This window comes from Drosophila bipectinata, chromosome 2R (genome assembly GCF_030179905.1).
Source record: "Drosophila bipectinata strain 14024-0381.07 chromosome 2R, DbipHiC1v2, whole genome shotgun sequence".
Classification (NCBI taxonomy): Eukaryota; Metazoa; Arthropoda; class Insecta; order Diptera; family Drosophilidae; genus Drosophila; species Drosophila bipectinata.
The window spans coordinates 2,927,301-2,954,291 of record NC_091737.1 but is presented as its reverse complement, the minus strand read 5'-3'; the positions used below and the strand labels follow the sequence as shown (position 1 = coordinate 2,954,291).

Here is a 26,991-nt window from a genome sequence, read left to right as displayed (position 1 = left end):
GACGGCCATAATTAGACTGCCTGCAGCGTGTGCTCGGAAAGCAATGAAGGTAGGCTGGTTGAAGGTAGGCTGGGTGCGGTGCAGACTCAGGGAAAGGACCAGAGTCATTAAGTGCTTCAGATGTCTCGAGTTTGGGCACATGGCGAAACAATGTCAGAGCGCCATCGACCGCTCACGAATGTGCAGGAGATGTGGCAAGGACGGCCATATGGCAAAAGACTGCGCGGAAGAGCCAAGGTGTGCGTTCTGCAGCAACGCCGGGAAGGAAGCAGGACATATAGCAGGAAGTGGGAAATGTCCGATGTTTAGGAGCGCCCTATCACAAAGGAAAAGCTAATGAAGTGCACCCAGCTCAACCTTAACCATTGCGAGGCGGCTCAGTCGCTGCTTAGGCAGGCGGTCAGAGACGAAAGGACACAGGTAGTCCTCATCTCGGAACCATATAGGAGCATCCCAGGAAACGGATGGCTGACAAGCAGCTGCAAGGGTGCGGCTCTGTGGTCAACGGAGACCGCTCCACAGGACATTAGGACATCCAGCGAAGGTTTTGTCCGGGCCAAAATAAATGGGGTTACATTTTACAGTTGCTACGCCCCGCCAAGATGGGAAATCTCGCGCTACCAAAGAATGCTACGAAGCCTGGTAGCGGATGCAAGAGGCAGATCGCCGGTGGCCATTGGAGGGGACTTCAACGCCTGGTCCCCGGAGTGGGGAAGCCGAGCACCGAACGAGAGGGGTACCAGTCTACTGGAACACTTTGCGGCACTAGACGTGGTCTTGGCCAATAGAGGCCAAAAGCTGACGTACATCAAGGCAGGGCGTGGATCTATTATCGACATCACCTTCGTTAGCAGCGCACTAATAAGGAGGTGCAACTGGGAGGTCAGTGATGCTTTTACTTTCAGCGACCACCAGGCCATACACTTTACCCTTGGAGGGGTAAGTAGGAAACGGATTCCCAAGGTGACAGGACCGAAATGGAAGGACTCGCGTTTGGATCGAGAAGCACTCTCGGTAACCCTGCAGACGCTAGACCGGACTTCATCATCCTCCCCGGAGGGAGCAGCGGAAGAACTCTCAGGATCACTATCAGATGCTTGCGACAGTGCCATGCCTAGGAGGAAACCCAGCAGAAGAGGAGCATCAGTATACTGGTGGAACCAGGACATCCAGCAACTAAGGACCGCCTGCCTGCGGGCAAGAAGACGCTTCCAAAGGGCAAGAGGCTCAGAGGACCTAACCACAAGAACGGAGGAGTTCAAGGCAGCTAAGAGGGCCTTGAAACTGGCTATAAAAGCCAGCAAACGGGAATGCTTTCAAAAAATCTGCGACGAGGCGGAGGTGGACCCATGGGGCACAGCCTACAAGGTCGTCATGAAAAGGCTTAAAGGGCAAGAGCACCTAAGACCAACTTGCCCTACATTAAGGAAAATAGTGGAGGCTCTGTTCCCGAAGCACCCGCCAAAAAGGGAGACTATACCAGCCGATGATGGGGAGCCGTTTACGCCAGTTACGGAGGAGGAGATCCGGAACTACGCAAAAAGGATTAAGGCTAGAAAGACTCCAGGACCAGACGGAGTGCCGAATTCCGTCCTGAGGCAGGCCATGCAGGAGAAACCGGAGGTCTTCGCTGAGACCTTCAACAAGTGTCTTCAGCACGGCACTTTTCCAAAAAAGTGGAAGAGGCAGAACCTCATTCTGCTGCCGAAAGGGAACAAGGCGACAGACGACCCATCAGGATTCAGGCCCATATGTCTCCTAGACACGGTAGGGAAAGTCCTCGAGATGGCCATAGCTACTCGCGTCTCGAAATTCGCTGAGGCAAAAGGAACGCTCTCGGTCAGCCAGTACGGTTTCCGGAAGGCGCGCTCCACGGTGGACGCCATCAAAGCCGTGACCGACAAGGCGGAAGCGGCCATCGCGGGAACCCGGTGGAAATGGGGAGATAAGGAGTATTGCGCGATGGTAACACTGGACATCCGCAACGCCTTCAACTCGGCTAATTGGACACGTATCCAACGAGCCTTGTTCTTGGCAGGAACTCCTTGATACCTACAACTAATATTATCCAGCTACCTTTCAGATAGGACACTGCTGTACGACACGGACGAAGGACCAAAATCCTATGAGGTGACTGCGGGGGTGCCGCAGGGATCGGTCCTCGGGCCACTTCTTTGGAACATCATGTACGACGAAGTACTCAGGATCGAACTACCGACAGGATGCAAACTCATCGGCTTCGCGGACGACCTGGCGCTGCTCGTGGTGGCGAAGGAAATCAAGGACGTGGAAACCAATGCGAGTGAAGCAATACGAAGGATATCAACCTGGATGACTGACTCTGGATTGGACCTAGCAGCACATAAAACGGAGGCAGTTCTCTTCACGAGCAGGAAGAAGGTGGAGTACATTACCATCCAGGTGGGCAACTGCTGCATCACCTCAAAGGAGGCAATTAAATACCTAGGGGTAATGCTGGACAACAGGTTGTCCTACGGAGCGCACGTGGAGTACTCCACCATAAAAGCTGCAAGGATCCAAGGCGCACTCTCAAGGATGCTGCCAAACGTGGGAGGCCCAAAGGAAAGCAGGAGACGCCTTTTAGCCAGTGTCGTCACGTCGGTCTTGCTGTACGCTGCGCCGATATGGGCTGCGTCAGTCAGAAGACATCAGGGGCTTAAGAAAAAGCTAGGGGCATCGTACCGACTAGCGGCCCTACGAGTCATATCCGGATTTAGAACCATATCCGAGGAAGCCGCCCTCGTTCTAGCCGGAATGATTCCCATCGATATTCTGGCTAATGAAGCGGAGGAAATTTACGCAGCCAATCGGCAACGGGGAAGGAACTCATCCCGAGAGGCCATTAAGACGTCAGCCCGACAAGCGGCATTATCCTCATGGCAGGAGAGGTGGGACGCAGCGACCAAAGGTAGATGGACGCACAGGCTAATACCAAACATCCAGGAGTGGATCGGAAGGAATAACGGTCAGGTTAGTTACCAGCTTACCCAGTTTCTTACAGGTCACGGGGGGTACAGAAAATACCTCTATAGATTCGGACACGACGAGAGTCCAATGTGCCCCAACTGCCCAGGAGCAGACGAGGACCCAGAGCACATATTATACAGTTGTAGGAGATATCGTGCCACCGTCGGATCGCTACCAGATCCAGAGCAGCTCGTGGAATTCATGTGTAGCTCACAGGAGCAATGGAACTGGGTAAGCCAGTTGATAGCTTATACACAGGGCGACTTAAGAAGACTCGAAAATGAACGTCGCTTAAGGGAGAATGCCTAGATTAGGCAACCCTTCCCCGCGAAGTAATACTTAGCAGTGGTACCGCGGGGTCTGTGGTGTGTGCGGGGGTGTCTTTAGTACGTAGGCGCCGGCTAGACATGCCGGTGAATCGTGCATGCTATTGGTACGGGCCAATAGTATCTAGGATAGATTTTCACCTCAATGGCGCAATCCAAAAAAAAAAAAAAAAAAAGATAAAGCCTATATTAAATGTTCCGATCGAACGATCTGTCTTTTGGTCGGTTTCAAAAGTAACTCGTTATTGGATTCGTTCGCATCTATCGTCGTTGTTAACGTTCGTATCAAAAAAAAAAAAATGCTGAAATTTAAGAGTGGTCAGATGATAGCACGTGTCCGCATGTACCAACCAAACAGAACACGGCAGATGTAGTGTCCAGAGGTGGAGACGTAAAGGAGACTGTAGACTGTCAATCGTTTTTAAAGAAACCGGAAGATAAGTGGCCGACAAGCCCCCTGTTTGATCTGTCACCAGAACTTCTACAGATGGAAGAAAAAAAAAATGCGATCGGATTACCCGCAATCGTCTCTACCTCACATTTATTGGAAGTGGCAGAAGGATATTCCTCTCACATAAAACTACTCCGAGTGTTCGCTTAAATCTTCCGCTTCATAAGGAAATCGAAGAAATGAGGAGTGAATTCTGATATTGTTCCCTCACCTGTCGAATATAATGAAGCCTTTAATAAAATAGTCGAAATAGTCCAAGAGCACGAGTTTCAAGATAAAATTGAAAAGATCCGAAAAAAAGTAACTGTTAGCCCTAGTCTACAAAAGCTAAATCTCTTTTTACACGAATCATCAGAGGCTGGGCTTACCTTTTCGTTGTTGCGGGTTGGGGGCCGACTAGCTAATGCTTCTACATCGTACGATGCTAAGTTTTCAGTATTGTTGACAAAACGCTCTCAATTTGTTCAGAGCTACGTCCGATACTGGCACGAGTCGAATTTTCATATGGGTCCACGAGCACTTGTGAGTCTTTTGCGACAGGAAGCCTGCAGTCAGACAGTACGGTCGTGCATACGCTGCTTTAAATGCAATCCTCGTCTTTTGACTCAATTCATGGGAGATTTACCCTTAGATAGAATTCGTGCTCTCCGCCCATATGTGGTGTTGATTTTTGTGGCCCTATTAATACGACATTGAAAATTCGTGGTAGGCCACCCTATAAGTCCTACATTGCCTTATTTGTTTGTTTTGCGTCCAAGGCAGTTCATTTAGAAGTAGTTTCCGGTCTTTCAACTGATTCATTTTTGTTGGCTTTTCAAAGGTTTGTTGGGACTCGAGGATATCCGCAGATCGTGCATTGCGACAACGCTGCGAACTTCGTCGGAGCGAATCGCCACTTCCCGGAGCTTTGTCGGAGAATGGAGGACAAGGCCGACGCGGTCTATTAAGAAATGGATGGGTATTTGCGTTCATGCCGCCGCGGGATCTGCACATGGGCGGTCTATGGGACACAGGTGTAAAGTCTGCAAAGCACCTACTCCTACGACCGGTAGTAAATGCCAGGCTGACGGCGGAGGAGCTTCTTGTTGGAGTTGAGGCCGTCCTGAACTCACGACCCCTGGGGGCTCTGAGTCAGGACCAAAGCGACGGCGAGTTGCTTACTCCCCGGCACCTGTTGAAAAGTGGACCGCTCATCGCCCCACCAGCACCGCGGACCCCGCACTAGCAGGATCTATCGTGCTTGCGGCTATGGCGACTTGTCTCGTCAATGAAGCAAACGTTTTGGCAGGGATAGTCCCAGGTGTACGTCTTGGGCCTACAGGCGCGGTCGAAGTGGCAGCATTAGGAGGACGACATCCAAACGGGCGAGCTGATCCTGATCGCAGAGGATCACCAGCCGCCACAACAGTGGCTCACAGGAAGGGTAAGAGCAACGCACGCCGGCGCGGACGGAAGGGTCAGTTTCGCCGTCGTCAGGACTAGCTCTGGAGCGCAATATAGGAGGGCAGCCCACAAGCTGGCGTGGCTGCCAGTAAGTTGAAGCCGGATGGAGACCTTCAGCGGGGCCGGTGTTAACGGATTCGTCGTATTTGATTGACTTTAATATTAATTAAGTCTAAGTCTAGCCTAGTCTAGTCCAAGATAGCTAAGGGCGGAGCGGGAGCGAAAGCTCATATTCGCTCTTGTGCGAATTCGCTCCGCTTCACCGCAATAGATAAGTAAGGTTTAAGATTAGAGAAATATAGATCGAATTATAATGTTGACGAGGCCACATTTTTTTCGGTTTGCTTTCGCTATTTTTTATATAGTTAGCAGCCACTCTTATTTTTTATTTTTTATATTTTATCGTGAGAGAAAAACTAATCTCATTCAACATAATGTATACAGATTTCGCGGACAAAATTATTTTAATTCAAATAAATTCTATGTCACCAAACTCTTGTGATTTCACCTCTTCAAAAGCAAGTTGGGAGTCTACCGAAATGAGGACTCCACCCACCCTCCTCCCACAATTTAAAATTTAGTTATGTCCTCCACCTTTATATCGGCTTTTGTTTTGGCTTTGATTTAAGCCGAGATATCAATCTCTGAAGTATTGGGGCAAACCGAGAAACAAATATATGTTTCGATGGAGGAATCACCTGTAAGGGTTTTGGTGTCGCAGGTACGAGAACTGCAGCATCAGTCGGTGCCGGGGGTCCGGACTTTGGAATACCTGTTTAGGTGACTCTAACTGGGTTTTCACTATGAACTGTGGTATCACTTGAAGGGATACCACAGAGGACATTTGCTCAGACAATTGCTCATTTTCCTTGAGAAACTCGGACGGTGAATTGTTCTCAGTTCTAGCCCTTGGGGTGGCCAAAAATATGAGCGGCTGTGTTATTGACGGCTGAGTAGACTGAGGCGGATCACAAACAGCGGATTTCTTACGCTTATTAGACTATGTTAGTAGCTGAAGGCCGCTAAAGTAAGTGTCAAGCGCACAGAGTTGGTAATTGACTTTACGAAAACCAGTGATCAACTCTTTAAATCCAGTTTTGGTCTGTCTCATGAACGACCTCATTTCGTCTTGGACAGCACGACAATTTTCACAACAATAGTGTATACCAGACCTACGGGAAATGGCATCCGAAACTGAGGCAGTGAACCCGGCACACTTGGCGTGTACGACGTTTTCACATAGCCAGCAATGGATGGTAGGCTGGGATGAGGAAATTGTCTTGTTACAAGACTTCATAGCGCAGACAAGTTTAAATTCCATATTTTTTAATAAATAAAACAAAATTATTATATAAAAAGTTAAAAAAACACTATATCTTGAACCACTGTGCCAAATAGGAAGGCGAAGCGGGAGCTTTTGAGGAAGCAAAAGAAAAATGCAGAAATAGAGATAAGACGGGGAAGAAGCAGAGCTGAGCTATGCTTGGAATTGAAATTATACAAATTATTAATTCGACTCCAAATATACCACAGCACTCGCGAAGCGATACGGTTTAAGCTTAAGATTCTTAAGATTCTCAATATATTCAATTTACAAGTAAGTAAACACCGGTTTACCAATATTTATCATAAACGCAGTGCGCACAAAAAAAACACGACCGTTTGCTTAAGAGAAAGAGAGGGAAGTGATGAAGGCTAAGATATATCTACAAAAGCTGTGCAGGCTTCCTTGGGACGAAAGACTTCCTTAGGAGTTTAACTCAGAATGGATAGAAATCTGCCAAAGTTTTGGGTGAATGCAATTGTTGGGATTTCCTTATTTGTGTCTTTCTTCTGAAGTTGCTGTGAAAGTTCATGAATGTTGCGATCCCTGTTTGGAGGCTTATGGGGCTGGTATCTACGTGGTGACGCCGGCGCTGTAGGGCGACTTCTGTGCTTAAGTTATGGGCTGTTCCTTGTACCCTGCGATTCGGTCATCCTGCGTGAGTCAGAGATGACCTCATATAGACAAGGCAATGTTGACTGGCAAATCGGTTCCACAAATGAAGACATCGCTGGAATTCCTGGATAATTTGAATATAGAACTGGATATCTTTGCGGAGGGTTTTTTTTGAGGCTCCTCTCAAGACATTAACTGTACCCAAACTGGAACTTGCTGGGGCTCAAGATAAGCCGTCCAGGTTCAACGTCTTTTTCGCTTACCGTGTTCACAATTCAGAGCCTATCGGGCTCCATGAAATGGCACGAATGCACGATCTAAACGCTGGAACCCAAATGTTGTTGTGGGTAGTGCAACGGGCAAATATATGGGAAGAAGTGAAGTCTTTGCAATCCAAAGGTATCGTAGCTTCTTCCAGCTCACTGATTTCCGTGTCGCCGTTCTTGGACTAGTTTAGGCTGTTTCACTGGATTTCAATACACTGAACTTTCACTGCATTGCAGTCAGACCTAGAGGTCGATGGCACTATCGAAATTATCGATGGGTAGGCGCTATCGATCCACCATCGATAGCAGCAGACACTTTCAATAGTGGCCAAACCACTATCTTTGCATCCACAATATCTTTGCATTCCCACTACGTCCGTTGAATCCAAAAGAGGCGGGTCAAATTACTTCAGAGAGGCGAGCTCAGCTCAAGGAAAAATTTTAAATCTCTTTATCTCATTATCTCTTAAATCTCAAGGAAAACCCAAAACTTTAAGATAAAATAAAAAAATTTTTTCTGGTATACCTTAAAAAAGAATTTTTTTATATGTCGTGCAATAGTATCAACGACTATCGTACCATCGATATTTGACACTATCGATGGTTCAAAATTCACCATCGTCGAATATCGATGGCGGCTACCATTGATACCACCAGAGGTCAAGGCCATCAAGTTTGTGAGATGTTTTCAAGATAAGCCTCGGATGTTAGGTGATCTGCCGAAGAAGAGAGTGGAGGGGCATCAGGTTTTTGCTGCTCTTTATGCCCTCAGAAGATTTATATTATTCGGAGAAAACCTCGGCAGATCTGGTCAAACAAAGATCTGCCACAAACTTCGTTGGAGCAAAAAGTCAGTTGCGGGAAACGAAACGACTTTTCCCCACCGATGAGCATGAGAAAGCAGTGCTGGATTTCTGCCTTCTCATTTATTATTTAGAAATTTATTCCTCCCCGTTCACCTCACTTTGTAAGGTTATAGGCTGAAATATATTAATGCAACAGGACCTTTGCAATAACAGGACCGACAAGGCCTAATGGGTCATACAGCCGGGCGACTGAATACAGAACGATGCGCCTAGTAGGCTTTGAGGTTGACTGATCCCAAGCGAGACACAGAACTTTGGGAAAGACTCACGATCTTCTTTAAGCACCTTATCCAGCACGTCAGCAAAATTGGAGCAATACTTCCTTAACCGATATTGTCATAACGCAGATGCGTCCCATTTTGGAAACATTATTTGCTCATCCTCTGCCAACTGATGCATTACCCGAACTGATAAAAATGAGGCAGGCTTCGTCCCATAGGTGACAGTATCCAGCTAAAAAACCTGCAACTCATCCTGGGTGGAATCCCGCTAAATGCAGATAGATGACCTCGGGAAAACCCCAACGCGTTGATACTTTTCGCAAATATCTCCAGTGATGACATCGGAATATGGAACCTTAACAGAATATGGAGAAATTTGGTTGACTAACTGGGCCAGACATCGACACGTCATTCAATGAATATCCAGAATGATGACAGAAGATCTATCAAAAACAACCCCGAGTTTTGTTGTTGAACCTTTATCCTTTAAGACACAATGGTGTGACCAAAAGTACTGACCAGTGACGCTCGATTTTGCAGGGACTGGACACATATGACCCAACTCCAAATACTCCTTTATAAAGGCAGCATATTGCTCCTTTAATTGACGACGGCGACAGAGCTTCCTTTTGAGAGAAAGAAATCGTCGAACGGCTTGGGAGTAAGATTCTCCCAGCAACTTAGATCCGCATTTGAACGGAAGCCTCACAGCGTATGCGCCGGAATATAGCCAGCAACATGTTGCACAAAATACGCATCGCAATCTAACTTCTCCTTTGTCCGCTTCACAATAGGCTCGGAGCAGTATTCGATCGACCACACGACTCCTTCAAGTCGAGTTTTCTGCAACAATGGCAGGCCAGCTGAGAGCTGGATATGACCAACACACAGCAGCTCATAAATAATACATAAAAAATAAAAAGAAGATCGATACGCCGTGGCCGGAAAAACTCTGGATCAGCCAAAGAAAGATTTCCCGGAATATTCTAACTGGAGACATCCAAAAGAAACTGGGCTGGCGGTTCGTAAGATTAGCGGCGATGACAGCGTTAACCAGAGTATTTGGATTCGTGAGACCGGAGGAGAACAGTATGTATGTTAAAACCCTCCGCAAGGTTACAAAAGCGGTTTTTTTTTAATTTCCAAATCGACCCTTAGCTAAAATATAAGAAATGTTACGCATATGAGTGATGGCATTAGTGTAAAAGGAATATACTGCATTATTAAAATATTAAGATTATACATTATTTATTTTTACCTTGTAATCTAATGCGGGTTTCACTTTTTCCTAAGGCATTGACACTTGAACAGCTGTAACTTCCAAAGTCGGCTTTTGTTAGATACCTTATGGTTAGATTAAGATGCCATGTGTACAAGTTAATCATTTCTTCCGAAAGATTATATTTATTGCTGTTGTGAAGCTTAATGTTGCCTAGTATAAAAATGTTCAAATTTTTTAAAATCATTGTGATAAGAAGAACTCTTACCTTCATTGCGGTACCATCCGTTAAGGGGCTTTGGATTTACCTCTACGAAGCATTCTAAAGTTACCTCCCTTTCTATTGGTGCTCCTACTAATTGGTTGACTGCTTTAATCGATGGAGGAACTTAAATTAATTCAAATATAATCAAGAATTAGTGGTGACGAAAAAAAACTTTACATGTAAGTATGCAAAATTATTAAAATTAAAAAAATTTCACATTTAAAATTAAAAGAAAGTTAGTGTTTGCTCTTTGAGGTTTTTCAATGGCGTAAATCCGCTCCAAAATAAAAGACAAAATTAATAATTGCGAAATTAATAATTGCGTCTTTTATTTTGAAGCGGATTTACGTCATAATTAATAATCCGAAAATAGACTAGTTTAAGGTCTTAAGCAGTGATTTAATGTGTGTACAGTGCAGTCCGACTAGACATTGCGAAGCTAAACCTCTCAAAACATTAGCTTCAGTTTCCACATTAGAAGCTGGACCCTCTTACTTAAGTTTCAACGCAATTTTTTTTGGAGCAGAAGTCGTGTACCCAGGTGGAAGTTCAAAGGCCTAAGGTAATCAGTTCAAGGTAATCATGCATAGTATTTATTTGCTGTTAGCTGTATGTATGGTAATTCGTGGGACTTAAAGTTAACTCAGATCATTGGAACAACAGATGATCATTATGAATCAGCAACGAGTAAAGTTTCAGGGTGCGCAGCTGAAGCAATCATTTGTGATCCTCACAGTTCAAATAAGTCTACTTGCAAATGGACTACAGTGGATGCAGAGTGAGATAGCCAAAGTGCTAACTGATGCTCGACATAAAAGCATGAGTCTGCTTTATAGGGCTTGATGAAAACGAATTTAATCAATGCATAACTGTTAAAGTGAAACAGCACATCTGTTTTAACCATCAAATGGCTTACAATGTTGATAGTCGATGCGAACTCCGACTATTCAATAACAAAAGTGGAACAATATGATACGGTGATACGGTCCAGCATGATACGGTTGAAAGCCCACCAGACATATAATTTGGAAACATAACTGTGCCAATATATCGGTCATAGACAGAACATCAGAATCATAGGGACTCCCACGACCCCCCAGAACTCGATGTTCAGCAACATTGACTCGCCGTGATGAGAGGAAAAACTTCACCGTATCAACTGGATCACCGTACGATCATTTCGTACGAAGCATTGACCATTGCAATCATTATACTGGATCTGATATGTGTCTACATCTTGCGATATAAACGATCGTTGTGGACTCCGAAACCTACAAGAATTTCGCCATAGAGCTGGGAGTCGGGAGAATGTTAAGTCATAGGACATTATATTAAACTACCTAATGTTATAAACAATAAACAAAATATTATGTCATGAAGTACACAACATCATACTGACGTGACGTGATCCTGTCAGCCTAGGACACGCAATCGAACACAGAGAAGGAAGTCCCAAATAGCGGCATTTTTACATTTTTTTTGTTCTGTATTATTAAATTGACTTTATTTTCTGAATTAGAATACTTCAAAAATACAAAAACATATTTTTAAAAAAATTGTAGACTTTGTTGGTATTTTGTTATTTGTCCATATTTAAAGACTGTCGATGATCATTAAAAAAAGATATTTTGGAGCGAAAGTTTTTCTGTGAGTTTTATCTTCAAATTGTAAATTAAAAAAAAAAAAAGCTTAAATATGCAATTTAAACGTCAACGTATGTACAATTAATTACACAGTGCGACAGTGGTTTGGAATTTTTGAAGAGACCTAGTAGGAATTGTTCATTAGGTCGAGTATAGTATAAAACCGTGTTTGAAATTTTTCTAACACACTCAAAATCTTGATTTATTTAGAAAAAACGGTTTTTCGGGACTTTTTTGCTCTTAAAAATTCCTAAGCGCGTAATTTTAAACCTATTTTAAAATTTAATATTTAATAGTTTTTTAATAGTTAAATGTTGTAGCTTTTGAAAAAAAATAGATCTTTAATTTATTTCAACAATAAGGATTCAATTTTTACGCAAGAAACTGATATTTTAGAATTTTTGTCGTGTTAAAAATAGGAAATTATGAAAATTGTTGAAGGTATAACGCTTTTCCCAAAACAAGTAGGTCCAATCTTGCTAGCGTTCCGGAGTAATAGTGTGCCCTTCCATTTCGCTTATTCCTTTCTTTTACACACTTTTACTCCGGAGCGCTAGTAAAATTGCACAGACCGTAATTCTGCAATAAATTGTACCAATACCGTAAAAAAGAGCGTTACCTAAGGGGACAGTTACAAGGTGAATTTCAAGCCTAAATTAACACAGTGTTTTATTAATATAATAACACAGTGCGACAGTGATTTGGCACTTTTGAAGAGAAAAATGTGGAAATGACTTCTTTTGGGAAAAGAGTTATAACTTTAAAGCCTAGTACTCTGACGACGAAAATCCGCTGTCACACTTGTGACAGCTGTCAAACTCCATATAAAAAAACGGTGTGAAAAAAGGAAGAAGAAGAAATTTTTTCCTCCTAGATTTCGCCAAAACAGAGATATGAGCGGCTGCGTTATTGACGGCTGAGTATACTGGCTATCTACATCCCCATTAATTAGGTTGTGTAGAAAAAATAAACCCAGCATTGTCCTACGATTTGTTAAGCTAGGTAAGTTTATTAGTACAAGCCTCCTACTAAAAGATGGAAGATGAAGATTTGCATCCCAGTTTAGACCTTTAAGTGAAAAAGTTTAGAAATTCTTTTGTACGGCTTCTATGCGGTTCTGATAAACTCCATATTGGGGACTCCAGACACATGAACCGTTATCCAGTTCTTTGGTCGGATGGACCAAAGAAATAAATAAGGTTTTAGTTATGTAGGTGTTGTTAAATTCGTTTGACCTTCTTTTAATAAAACCAAGGCCTCCTTTGGCCATATAAACCATTGAGGAAATATGGTCGCCAAATTTAACTTCTAATAGGACGCCGAGATCAAAAACCTGAGATAATTTCTCTAAAGCAATCCCATAAAGAGTATACGTATTCTGCAGATGGCAAGAACGATAAATAGACATTAGCTTGCATTTTGATTTATTAAGTATTAAATCATAAGCTAAACTCAATTTTTGAATGTTTTCAAGATCAGACTGAAGAATTACATGCATACATAAGAACTAGAGAGTTCGTTTAAGCAGGGGGCAAGTCATTTATAAAAAGAGTAGCACGGACTAAACGGGAATGTATGATTTTAAATAAGACTCTTTGTGTTCTTCCATCTAAGTAGCTGGAGATCCGCGTTAGGAGGTCTGTAGGAAATCCCATCATATTTAGTTTACTCAATAAGAGTGAGTGATTGACTGAATCAAATGCTTTGCTAAAGTCAGTGTAAATAATATCTGTTTGACATCCCTTTTGAAAGCCATCTATGGTATGACAAAGGATGTCAACTCCAATAAGTTCGTAGCGGTGGAGCGACGCTTAATAAAGCCATGGAGATGATCGAAGAGCAATGGTGTTGCAAGTGAGGAGTAATTAATTTTTCAAATAGATCGTCAATGGCCTGATCATAGTTCGCAGAGGAATTTTCAAGACTTTTCAACGTTAGGAGGGGTGAATAAGATTCGTGCTTACGCTTAGTGTTTACAAGAGTATCCGGAAGCGGCGAATATAATTCCTGCAACATTCAGCGTTATGTACGGTAAAATTTGACCGAGCTAGTAGATATCTTCAAAAATCTATACTACTGCAGGTTATTTTTATATCTATGTAAGAGCCAGTTTTAAGTAATTTTTAGGTTAGTGAGGCATCTTGTAAACCTAGGAGGATTTGTTGAAACTGACGGATATTTCCATGGCACACATGAGTCAAAAAATTTATTTAAAGTGCAGTAAAATTTTTCTAAGGTGACATTAAGATCGGTGCATGCCAGAATATCGGACCAATCTTATGTATCGATAAAGCTATTAATTTTGTAAAAGCCTTACGCCTAAATGAGCCTTACGGAAACAGCGAATTTTATTTGCCATGCAAGTTATCCAACCCGTAAATATAGGCCACTTATGGCTTATATAAACAATATTTTCAATCTCTGCATTTGCCTTTGGCTTTGTCGTTGGCTCAATTATCCAACCCATAAATCCAGGCCACTAATGGCTTTCCACTTATGGATTTAAACAGTAATTTAAAACTCTGCATTTGCCTTTGGCTTTGTCTTTGGCTATGAGGTCCGATCTCGGTTCCCCAACAACAAATCAAAATTAAAAGTAAACATCAGCTTCTCTCCGAAGCCCAATCAATCAATCCTATTTTGACCAAGACCACGAACGCTTGAAAAAAAAAATATTTAAGAAAATCAAAAGTGTCTTGTAATAATTCAGTTTAATAAATAAGAGTTAAACACAAAGTTGAAATGATTTAAAATAAAAATTATATTTTTTCAATTCATCATCTAACAACAAATTTACCTGACGCCCGGCACGTGGGGCCGCGTCACATAAAGTTCCAACAAAATTTTTTAATAAAAAATAAGTTAAACATAAGCGGAACTCGCGCGGTCAACAACTCAACATTTTTAGTGGAAAAATTAAAACATCCACCAAAAGACAATAGCAAGTGACACTGATCGTTAACAACAAAGTGAATAGAAATTAATTAATGAAATAATCCATAAAGAGTTAATTAAAACAGAGGTGGACCGAAATTTTAAACCAAACATTTACAAGAACACAAAATTATTAAATCAACGCACAAAAAAAACAAACAAGAACAACAAGAGGTGGACCGAAATTTTAAACCAAACATTTACAAGAACACAAAATTATTAAATCAACGCACAAAAAAAACAAACAAGAACAACAAAAAAAAAAATAAAACGACAACTCGCTCCAACAAGAAAAACCAAGGAAAGAAGACAGGACATTCTCTATCCATTTATCCACTGCATCTCGTAAGGAAGATCAACCACCAACCACACAGAAGGAAGACCCCAGTATAGGGACAGTATCGTGAGGAATTAATTTACAATAATAAAAAATTAAAGATTATAAATTAAGATCAGGGAATTTAATAAAAATAATATAAGCTTATATATTGCAAAAAGAAAAATTCGCGATTTAATAAATAATATAAAGAATAAATCTGGAAGATTTGATAAATAGCTTTGGTGAATTAAATTTAGCAATGGCAACCGGTTCAGCACCAAATTTTTCTGCAGGCAGTGTAGCCCCAGCCAGCGGTTTAATAGTGGAATTGATAAACAGATTATAAACGCTCAATTGAATGAAATTAGCAGGAAAGTAGAATGTTTAGAAGGAAGGCTAGCCACAGATGCAAAAACTGTGGACGATTATAAAGTACAAACAATTGACCCAGCTATAAAATGCGATACAACACTTGAAGTGGTAAAATCCTTACCAAATTTCACAGGGGAAACAACACAATATGTAGGTTGGAGGGAAGCTGCAGAAACTGCAATGAGTCTCTATAAAATTGAAAGTGAACAATATTTTATCGCCCTAACAATTTTACGAAATAAAATTATGGGAGCTGCCCATGATGCTCTTACCAATCACCAATCTTCTCCCGATCGGACTTTAAATATAGTGATAAACGACCAATACATATTCTCGAGTCAGAACTAAGTATCCTCAGGCATGGAAGAATGATAATTACTGAGTACTATAACGAAGTCAACAAAAACAAGAAAGAAAAGCTAACTTCGGGCGGAGCCGAAGTTTATATACCCTTGCAGTTAAAACCGGATATATATCGCGAACATTGGATATAGTTGGCCGATCCTTATAAGAATATGATAATATAACCCAATTTATTATAATACAAAACCTAAAAATGTCCCAAACTTCTATCTTCAAAAACACAAAAGTTGGGTCATTTCCGATCGTTCAGTTATATGGCAGCTATAAGATATAGTCGGCCGATCCTAATGAAATTTGGTAGGTTGGATCAACTAACCAAAAATAGAATCTGTACTAAATTCCACCTTTCTATCTTCAAAAACACGAAAGTTGGGTCATTTCCGATCGTTTAGTTATATGGCAGCTATAAGATATAGTCGGCCGATCCTTATGAAATTTGGCATGTCGTAATGTTTTGCCAAAAAATGCTCTCATGTCGAATTTGAACTCTCTAACTTTAAAAACGTCAATTCAATTTTTACGCAAGAAACTGATATTTTAGAATTTTTGTCGTGTTAAAAATAGGAAATTATGAAAATTGTTGAAGGTATAACGCTTTTCCCAAAACAAGTAGGTCCAATCTTGCTAGCGTTCCGGAGTAATAGTGTGCCCTTCCATTTCGCTTATTCCTTTCTTTTACACACTTTTACTCCGGAGCGCTAGTAAAATTGCACAGACCGTAATTCTGCAATAAATTGTACCAATACCGTAAAAAAGAGCGTTACCTAAGGGGACAGTTACAAGGTGAATTTCAAGCCTAAATTAACACAGTGTTTTATTAATATAATAACACAGTGCGACAGTGATTTGGCACTTTTGAAGAGAAAAATGTGGAAATGACTTCTTTTGGGAAAAGAGTTATAACTTTAAAGCCTAGTACTCTGACGACGAAAATCCGCTGTCACACTTGTGACAGCTGTCAAACTCCATATAAAAAAACGGTGTGAAAAAAGGAAGAAGAAGAAATTTTTTCCTCCTAGATTTCGCCAAAACAGAGATATGAGCGGCTGCGTTATTGACGGCTGAGTATACTGGCTATCTACATCCCCATTAATTAGGTTGTGTAGAAAAAATAAACCCAGCATTGTCCTACGATTTGTTAAGCTAGGTAAGTTTATTAGTACAAGCCTCCTACTAAAAGATGGAAGATGAAGATTTGCATCCCAGTTTAGACCTTTAAGTGAAAAAGTTTAGAAATTCTTTTGTACGGCTTCTATGCGGTTCTGATAAACTCCATATTGGGGACTCCAGACACATGAACCGTTATCCAGTTCTTTGGTCGGATGGACCAAAGAAATAAATAAGGTTTTAGTTATGTAGGTGTTGTTAAATTCGTTTGACCTTCTTTTAATAAAACCAAGGCCTCCTTTGGCCATATAAACCATTGAGGAAATATGGTCGCCAAATTTAACTTTAGAGTCTAATAGGACGCCGAGATCAAAAACCTGAGATAATTTCTCTAAAGCAATCCCATAAAGAGTATACGTATTCTGCAGATGGCAAGAACGATAAATAGACATTAGCTTGCATTTTGATTTATTAAGTATTAAATCATAAGCTAAACTCAATTTTTGAATGTTTTCAAGATCAGACTGAAGAATTACATGCATACATAAGAACTAGAGAGTTCGTTTAAGCAGGGGGCAAGTCATTTATAAAAAGAGTAGCACGGACTAAACGGGAATGTATGATTTTAAATAAGACTCTTTGTGTTCTTCCATCTAAGTAGCTGGAGATCCGCGTTAGGAGGTCTGTAGGAAATCCCATCATATTTAGTTTACTCAATAAGAGTGAGTGATTGACTGAATCAAATGCTTTGCTAAAGTCAGTGTAAATAATATCTGTTTGACATCCCTTTTGAAAGCCATCTATGGTATGACAAAGGATGTCAACTCCAATAAGTTCGTAGCGGTGGAGCGACGCTTAATAAAGCCATGGAGATGATCGAAGAGCAATGGTGTTGCAAGTGAGGAGTAATTAATTTTTCAAATAGATCGTCAATGGCCTGATCATAGTTCGCTGAGGAATTTTCAAGACTTTTCAACGTTAGGAGGGGTGAATAAGATTCGTGCTTACGCTTAGTGTTTACAAGAGTATCCGGAAGCGGCGAATATAATTCCTGTAACATTCAGCGTATGTACGGTAAAATTTGACCGAGCTAGTAGATATCTTCAAAAATCTATACTACTGCAGGTTATTTTTATATCTATGTAAGAGCCAGTTTTAAGTAATTTTTAGGTTAGTGAGGCATCTTGTAAACCTAGGAGGATTTGTTGAAACTGACGGATATTTCCATGGCACACATGAGTCAAAAAATTTATTTAAAGTGCAGTAAAATTTTTCTAAGGTGACATTAAGATCGGTGCATGCCAGAATATCGGACCAATCTTATGTATCGATAAAGCTATTAATTTTGTAAAAGCCTTACGCCTAAATGAGCCTTACGGAAACAGCGAATTTTATTTGCCATGCAAGTTATCCAACCCGTAAATATAGGCCACTTATGGCTTATATAAACAATATTTTCAATCTCTGCATTTGCCTTTGGCTTTGTCGTTGGCTCAATTATCCAACCCATAAATCCAGGCCACTAATGGCTTTCCACTTATGGATTTAAACAGTAATTTAAAACTCTGCATTTGCCTTTGGCTTTGTCTTTGGCTATGAGGTCCGATCTCGGTTCCCCAACAACAAATCAAAATTAAAAGTAAACATCAGCTTCTCTCCGAAGCCCAATCAATCAATCCTATTTTGACCAAGACCACGAACGCTTGAAAAAAAAAATATTTAAGAAAATCAAAAGTGTCTTGTAATAATTCAGTTTAATAAATAAGAGTTAAACACAAAGTTGAAATGATTTAAAATAAAAATTATATTTTTTCAATTCATCATCTAACAACAAATTTACCTGGCGCCCAGCACGTGGGGCCGCGTCACATAAAGTTCCAACAAAATTTTTTAATAAAAAATAAGTTAAACATAAGCGGAACTCGCGCGGTCAACAACTCAACATTTTTAGTGGAAAAATTAAAACATCCACCAAAAGACAATAGCAAGTGACACTGATCGTTAACAACAAAGTGAATAGAAATTAATTAATGAAATAATCCATAAAGAGTTAATTAAAACAGAGGTGGACCGAAATTTTAAACCAAACATTTACAAGAACACAAAATTATTAAATCAACGCACAAAAAAAACAAACAAGAACAACAAGAGGTGGACCGAAATTTTAAACCAAACATTTACAAGAACACAAAATTATTAAATCAACGCACAAAAAAAACAAACAAGAACAACAAAAAAAAAATAAAACGACAACTCGCTCCAACAAGAAAAACCAAGGAAAGAAGACAGGACATTCTCTATCCATTTATCCACTGCATCTCGTAAGGAAGATCAACCACCAACCACACAGAAGGAAGACCCCAGTATAGGGACAGTATCGTGAGGAATTAATTTACAATAATAAAAAATTAAAGATTATAAATTAAGATCAGGGAATTTAATAAAAATAATATAAGCTTATATATTGCAAAAAGAAAAATTCGCGATTTAATAAATAATATAAAGAATAAATCTGGAAGATTTGATAAATAGCTTTGGTGAATTAAATTTAGCAATGGCAACCGGTTCAGCACCAAATTTTTCTGCAGGCAGTGTAGCCCCAGCCAGCGGTTTAATAGTGGAATTGATAAACAGATTATAAACGCTCAATTGAATGAAATTAGCAGGAAAGTAGAATGTTTAGAAGGAAGGCTAGCCACAGATGCAAAAACTGTGGACGATTATAAAGTACAAACAATTGACCCAGCTATAAAATGCGATACAACACTTGAAGTGGTAAAATCCTTACCAAATTTCACAGGGGAAACAACACAATATGTAGGTTGGAGGGAAGCTGCAGAAACTGCAATGAGTCTCTATAAAATTGAAAGTGAACAATATTTTATCGCCCTAACAATTTTACGAAATAAAATTATGGGAGCTGCCCATGATGCTCTTACCAATCACCAATCTTCTCCCGATCGGACTTTAAATATAGTGATAAACGACCAATACATATTCTCGAGTCAGAACTAAGTATCCTCAGGCATGGAAGAATGATAATTACTGAGTACTATAACGAAGTCAACAAAAACAAGAAAGAAAAGCTAACTTCGGGCGGAGCCGAAGTTTATATACCCTTGCAGTTAAAACCGGATATATATCGCGAACATTGGATATAGTTGGCCGATCCTTATAAGAATATGATAATATAACCCAATTTATTATAATACAAAACCTAAAAATGTCCCAAACTTCTATCTTCAAAAACACAAAAGTTGGGTCATTTCCGATCGTTCAGTTATATGGCAGCTATAAGATATAGTCGGCCGATCCTAATGAAATTTATTAGGTTGGATCAACTAACCAAAAATAGAATCTGTACTAAATTCCACCTTTCTATCTTCAAAAACACGAAAGTTGGGTCATTTCCGATCGTTTAGTTATATGGCAGCTATAAGATATAGTCGGCCGATCCTTATGAAATTTGGCATGTCGTAATGTTTTGCCAAAAAATGCTCTCATGTCGAATTTGAACTCTCTAACTTTAAAAACGTCAAAGTTATACCATTTCCGATCAATCAGTTATATGGCAGCTATAGGATATAGTCAGCCGATCCCGGTCGTTCCGACTTATATACTGCGTGCAAAGGAAAGAAGGGTGTGTGCAAAGTTTCAAGACGATAGCTTTAAAACTGAGAGACAACTTCGCGTAGAAACAGACAGACAGACGGACAGACAGACCGACGGACAGACGGACACGCTCATATCAACTCAGGAGGTGATCCTGATCAAGAATATATATACTTTATAGGGTCGGAGATGTCTCCTTCACTGCGTTGCACACTTTTGACCAAAATTATAATACCCTCTGCAAGGGTATAAAAATGACCTTAATAATAAACAAAACCATAATGACATACGGAAAGAACAGTGTAATTACCAAGGAAACAAACAAATCAATAAGGAGCAATGCTGTCGAGTATTTATATCCGGACTTATTTGTTCTATTTTAGAAACTTTTTTCTCATTAAATTCACCAGATTTGCCCAATGTTTTGGCAAAGGTCCAAGAATTAGAATCAAAAAATTTCCGTGCTAACAGGTTCCGTCCGAAATACGCTCAGCCTTCGAACAACGAGAATACTGCAGCGCTATTTTCCTCGACGTATCTCAAGCTTTCGACCGAGTTTGGCTCATCGGACTCATGCACAAAATTAAAACGTATTTGCCAACATACACCCACAAGCTACTGGAATCATACCTCTTCAATAGGGTATTCTCAGTGAGATGCAACGCAGCTACTTCGGGCGACTACACCATCGAAGCTGGAGTTCCACAGGGAAGCGCACTCGGCCCGTGTCTATATGTTTTGTATACTGCGGATATTCCTACGAGCGCACAACTAACAACGTCAACGTTCGCCGATGATACCGCTATCCTTAGTCGCTCCAGATGCCCAACGCAGGCAACAACCCAACTGGCTAATCATCTCACAATAGTGGAAAGGTGGCTGTCCGACTGGCGCATTAAAATAAACGAACAAAAGTGTAAACATATAACGTTTACTCTTAATAGACAAACATGCCCTCCGCTTTTACTAAACGGTTTGCAGATCCCTCAAGCTAACGACGTAACGTACCTTGGCGTTCACCTTGATAGACGACTTACCTGGCGTAAGCACATCGAATGCAAAAAGATGCATCTAAAACTGAAAGCCAGCAGCCTCCACTGGATCATAAACTCACGATCGCCACTGTGCCTAGACTACAAGTTACTACTGTACAATTCAGTCCTAAAGCCAATCTGGACGTATGGCTCCCAGCTGTGGGGGAACGCGAGCAGCAGCAACATAGACATCATACAGCGCGCACAATCAAAAATCCTGAGAACTATCACAGGGGCACCTTGGTATGTTCGCAACGAAAACATCCACCGGGATCTGGGCATCCTCGCAGTGAAAGACGAAATCCAGAAGCAAAAAGAGTCATACAAAGAAAAACTGTCTTCGCACCCAAATTTTCTCGCTCGTGGATTGACTCGGGTTTCTAGCGTATCCCGCCTTAGACGCAACGACCTCCCAACCCAGCAATCGATTTTTAGGGCCGTCTAACTCCGTATCAGTCAATATGACTGTTAGTTAAGTTAAAAATATAAGATTTGATACACCTCTTGTTAGTCTCGCAAAGAGAAGATTCAAGAAATAAAAGCAACGTTAAAATAATAAAAAAAAAAAAAAAAAAACAGGTTCCGTTCTTATTTGCAAACAGGTTGAATGCATTTAAAAATGAAAGTAAATATCGGGGAAACAATCTACGATTTAATCAAATACGACAAAATAATAGAACCACTAAAATAGGAAATAATTTGAACCATAACCAAAATTATAATTGGCCACAAAAGGGAAATTTTTGGCAAAATAATAATCAAAATAACAAGCGTAACAAATAGCAAGCGTTATAACTTTAACAATTTAAATAATTTCCTAATGAAATTGGTCTCGTTTTATTCAGGATTAACGAGACAATATTGATATGTGTCAACCATTTCTTGGAAGTTGTACCGAAAAATGGCGTCAAAGTCCGAAAAACACGACAAAAATTCAAAAATGTCAGTTTCTCGAGTAAAAATTTTATCCTTTTTGTTGAAATAAATTAAAGATCTATTTTTTTTAAAAGGTATTGATGAGGCTGAACAAGGTGATGTCCGGCAAACCCTAATAATAGATAAACTCAGGGTTTTCTTTGGAATCATCATTAATTTTCCAAAATGCATCATTAAACTTCCATGCACCATCATTCAATTTTCCAAAGTTTTCCGAAGGCTCGACCGATACGGAAAACAAGTATTCAACGTAGATTATGGGATAAAATGGGTCTTAACGTGAACAGCCCTAAGCAAAATAGAAGTGGCAATAGTAATGATGGAAATACCGCCAGAAGAGCTTTTGCAGATGTCGAAACGTTATCAGCAAATATATTAAATATTAACGAGAACATTTTGAATAATTTTTATATATATTTTTAATTGCTGCATCGTGTGAAAATAAAGTATAAAGAAAAATTTAATGATTTATGTACGAAAACGATCAACTTATAAGTTGAAACTTATGATTGATATCCAATGTCTCCAACTGTGCCTAAAGTATTGGTACATGGGCACCAAATTATGGAAAGTTTCGTGTTTATACCTTCAAAATGGTTAAAATGCCCAATTTGGGACTTTTTGCCCATAGTGCAATTTGCATGGGCTTACTTGCCCGGGAGTGAGCACCTTGCCGTCAATTGGATCCTGACTCGGGCGGGTCCGTAGTGCCCGGGGGTTTCGAGTTAAAGACTGCCTCTTCTCCAAAGTGAATGGGAAATCTGCAGCTCCTTCCCGGCCAGCTTCGCGCTGCCTATTTCTCGTAGGAGTAGGTGCTTGGCAGTCTTCACCACACCCCACCCAAAAAACGGAATGAGTTGAAAGGTCGGAAACTACTGCTATCTGAACTTCCTTCAACGCAAAACAAACAAATATGGCAATGTAGTACTTGTAGCACATCTGGAAAATTTTCTTAAAAGCTTCATTATATTCGACAAGTAAATAACCTTTTAGATTTTCTTATAAAAAGGAACATATATACGACAAACACACGAAGAATTTTAAGGTGAAAGGAAAATCCATCTATCAATTACAATAAATACGAGGTAAAGACCATTGTGGTTAGTCTAACCGCATTCTTTTTGGCGTTGCTGCTGCAAAAGATTCCAGGAAATGAGAAGCGCGTTCAGCTTTATTTGGCTGCTTACAGAAGATTTACTTAACTGGTACAACAAAATGACGATCAACGACAACCAACGAGCGAGAGAGAGTGCACAGAGGGGCTAGTGCGGATGCGCTCTTCAGCGCGGATGCGCTCTTATCCACAGCTGAGCGGCACCAAGGCCCCTCACCTTTACATTTTGCCCCTCTTGCAATCGCTCGGGTTGCAATAGCTTCCTCGTTGTTATGGTTGGTGACAGGCTCCGGACACGACCCATCCAAAAACTGTGCTCTGGGCCACTGGCAGCCCGTCCTGGATCTTCACGAAGCCCGGCTACATAATCCGCGGGTACATATCCGCTCCCGTCGTACATAGGACGACGGAGATTGTAGCTGGCAGATGGAATCGTTCATCCGCCAATGTCACGTCTCGGAAGTGGGCACGCACCGCCTCTCTCAGCTCTCGGGACGGCGTACGAACGCGCACGTGAGGCTCAATCTTAAAGATGACATCCAGCCGAACGCTATCATCGGTCTTTGACCGATGTGGCTGAGCACACTTGTTCGTCCCCCACGCTGGTAGAGGGCAGCGTGCCCTGCCGCGAGCGAGGCGTCGATGCAGTTCAAGGGCGTGCATGAGTCGATGAGGGCCCCCGTGTCGAAGCTCCGGGTGCCGGTGTCTATGCGCACTAAAGCAGTCGGCAGCACGTTGACGCTGTTCCACTGCAGCAGCGACGAGATGGTGGGCGCAGCGACCGCGTCCTGCGGGGGCCCTCGACGAGAGGCGGAGCATTGCCTAGGTGCGGATGACGAGGGCGGATGAGCGGTGGACGGCAACCGATGAGTGGCGGAAGAAAGCCGTGGAGCGCTTGTCGGCTGCCGGCCAGTGGCGGAAGAATGCCGAGGAGCTATCGACGAATGCCGGAAAGTCGGTGGCCGTGGATCGGTTTGGGAATGCCGAAGTGGCGGACGAAGGCCGAGAAGCAGGATCTGTCGGTGTGCTCGTGGGCCAGGCAGCTCGAGCAATACCGGTTCACGACAACCGCTCGGAACCGCTTCTCGGCACTAAGGCGTAGGAAGCGCCAACACTTCTTCAAGGCGTGGATTCCATTGCAGACTCGGCAACGGTAGAATTGAATACCTCGAGTACATCTGCTCTCCAGCGATTGGGCGTTGCGTGGGCGTGGCGACATCGTGTTGACTATAGCTGGCGGAAATATGGTGAAGGAACAAATAACATTATCAGAATCGGTGTGAATGATTCTTCGGAACTACGGGCAGAGCTACGAGACAGCACAATGGACAGGAACATTGGAGCGGATGAAATGTTAATTATTGTGGGTAGGCGGAAGCTTCCAACGGAAGAAGCACGACCTTAGCAACGGGCCGCTTGACGAGCCCTCGCGCGGTGCGGATGTCGACCATGCGGACATGACCATCGGATCCTGGATACACCGCGTCAACCCTGCCTAAACGCCACTCATTGGACGGAAGGTTGTCCTCTTTGATGACGACCATATCCCCAATGGGGAAGTCCCTCGTAGGGGCTCGCCACTTGTTCCTCTTATGGAGCTCCTTGAAGTACTCTTCCTTTCATCGCAGCCGAAATTGCTGCTGAAGAGCCTTCAGGTGTTGCCAGCGATTAATGATGGAAGTGGGTATCCCCCTTTATCTCGGGCTCGACCGTGGCGAGAAGTGGGCCTCCCACAAGAAAGTGCCCGGGTGTAAGAGCCAACAGATCAGCAGGGTCTTCGGACATTGGCGCGAATGGCAGCGAATTCAGGCACGCCTCGATCTTCGCCAGGAGAGTAGCCAGCTCCTCAAAGGTGTATTTGCGCGTGGCGGTGGACTTGTAGAACAAGGTTCTCTTGGAGCTCTTGACGCTTGCTTCCCACAGGCCCCCCATGTGGGGTGCTCCCGTAGGAAGGAAATGCCAGAGAAGCTGCTGGTGACTATAGGCACAAGTCACAGCCCCCTTCAGGCTCTGGAGAAAATTGCTGGATAGTAGAGCAGCTGCCCCCACAAAGGTTTTCCCGTTGTCGGACTGCTTTTTCCGGGACACGAACCGTGCAAAAGCCGCCAGAAATTTCTCGGTCGTAAGGTCCGACGTAGGCTCTAAATGGATGGCCTTAGTGGAGAAGCACACAAACACCAACACCAACACAAACCAACACCAACAATCCACACCGGTGTACGTGAATGGGCGCCAGAAGGACGTCCGTTCCTTGGGTAGCTCTCCCATAAGTTGCGTCTGCAACTTCTTCTTGTGGATGACCTACCTACCATACCTACGATCATCAGCTGATTGCCACCGTGCAGCGTGATGCGATGTGTAAATTGAACCAGGAGTCGAGACAGATGGCAGTCGTACGAAAGGATACTAGGGTGCCGTTCGTCATATTGGAGAAGTTCAGAGGACGTGACCCGGCCGCAGGCTCTCATAAGGCCTTGCGAATCCACGAAGGGGTTCAGATTTTGAATCGGACTGGATGCCGATATTGGACGCTTTTCGCTTAAGTAGCCCATCTTAGAGACGAAGTGTCTGCGCTGAGTGACGGAAACTAGAAGACGTTCAGCCGTCGTAACCTCATTAGCGGTCAGGTGCTCTTCGAACGAGGATCGAATTTTCCACGCGCGCTGGATGAAGCCATTAACATAGGACTCGTAATGCCTTGTCGAGTGTGAAAAACCGTTCAAGAAGATCTTCGGGGGGCGCCTTTGCGACATGGACCTTGACTGCTCGCTTCTCGAGTTCAGTCACTGGGGCATCATTGCCTTGAGTGGGCCAGTCGCTGCAAGGCCTTTGCAGCCAGTCACGGCCATGCCACCACAACTGGTTATCCGCAAGATCTTGGAAAGCTTCGCCCCGGCTAGCGAGATCCGCAGGGTTCGGCTCGGAGCGGACATGTGCCCATTTCTGCACGTCGGTGAACGGGGTGATCTTGGTCACCCGGTTGGCCACGAACGTTGTCCACTGACACGCTGGCTTCTGCAGCCACGCGAGGACAATAGTTGAGTCGGTCCAACAATATAGGGCAGACGCGGCCCCTGCCATCTTTGGCAGAACCCTGCTGACTCTAGGGCCCCTTTCAGCTCCCGAATCGCAGCTTCGGCTTCAGTTTTTGAGTCTGCCCCCGCGAGAATGTCATCAACGTACATAAAATGCCGGATAACTTGGCTTGTCTGCGGATACTTTGACTCTTCGTCGTCAGCGAGCTGTTACAGCACATTGATCGCCAGGAACGGGGCACAATTGACACCGAAGGTGACCGTTTTTAACTCGTAGTCGCGGATATCCCCATCGGGATTGTGAAACAAAATACGTTGGAGCGGAGTATTTTTGGGGTCTACCCAAATTTGCCGATATATCTTCTCGATGTCGGCGTTGAAGACAAACCTAAAGTATCGCCACTTTGGGATTTGAATCGTCAGGTCGGATTGTAAGACCGGGCCCGCGTTAAGAATGTCATTCAGACTGGTCCCGTTTGCGGACGGCCTCGAAGCATTAAAGACCACTCGCATCTTGGTGGTCGTGCTTTCGGGCTTG

The 26,991-nt window shown here is 42.5% G+C and overlaps 1 protein-coding gene across 1 annotated transcript in view; it reads right to left on the bottom strand.

Moving 5' to 3' along the window:
- Window positions 1-26,991, bottom strand: part of DIP-lambda (Dpr-interacting protein lambda) — a 292,234-nt gene that overhangs the window by 117,730 nt on the left and 147,513 nt on the right. The window contains exons 7-8 of the mRNA XM_043210436.2: window positions 9,988-10,107; window positions 9,759-9,932 (exon numbers count right to left, since the gene is read on the bottom strand). Coding sequence (XP_043066371.1) covers window positions 9,759-9,932; window positions 9,988-10,107 — 294 coding nt within the window. The remainder of the gene's footprint in view (window positions 1-9,758; window positions 9,933-9,987; window positions 10,108-26,991) is intronic.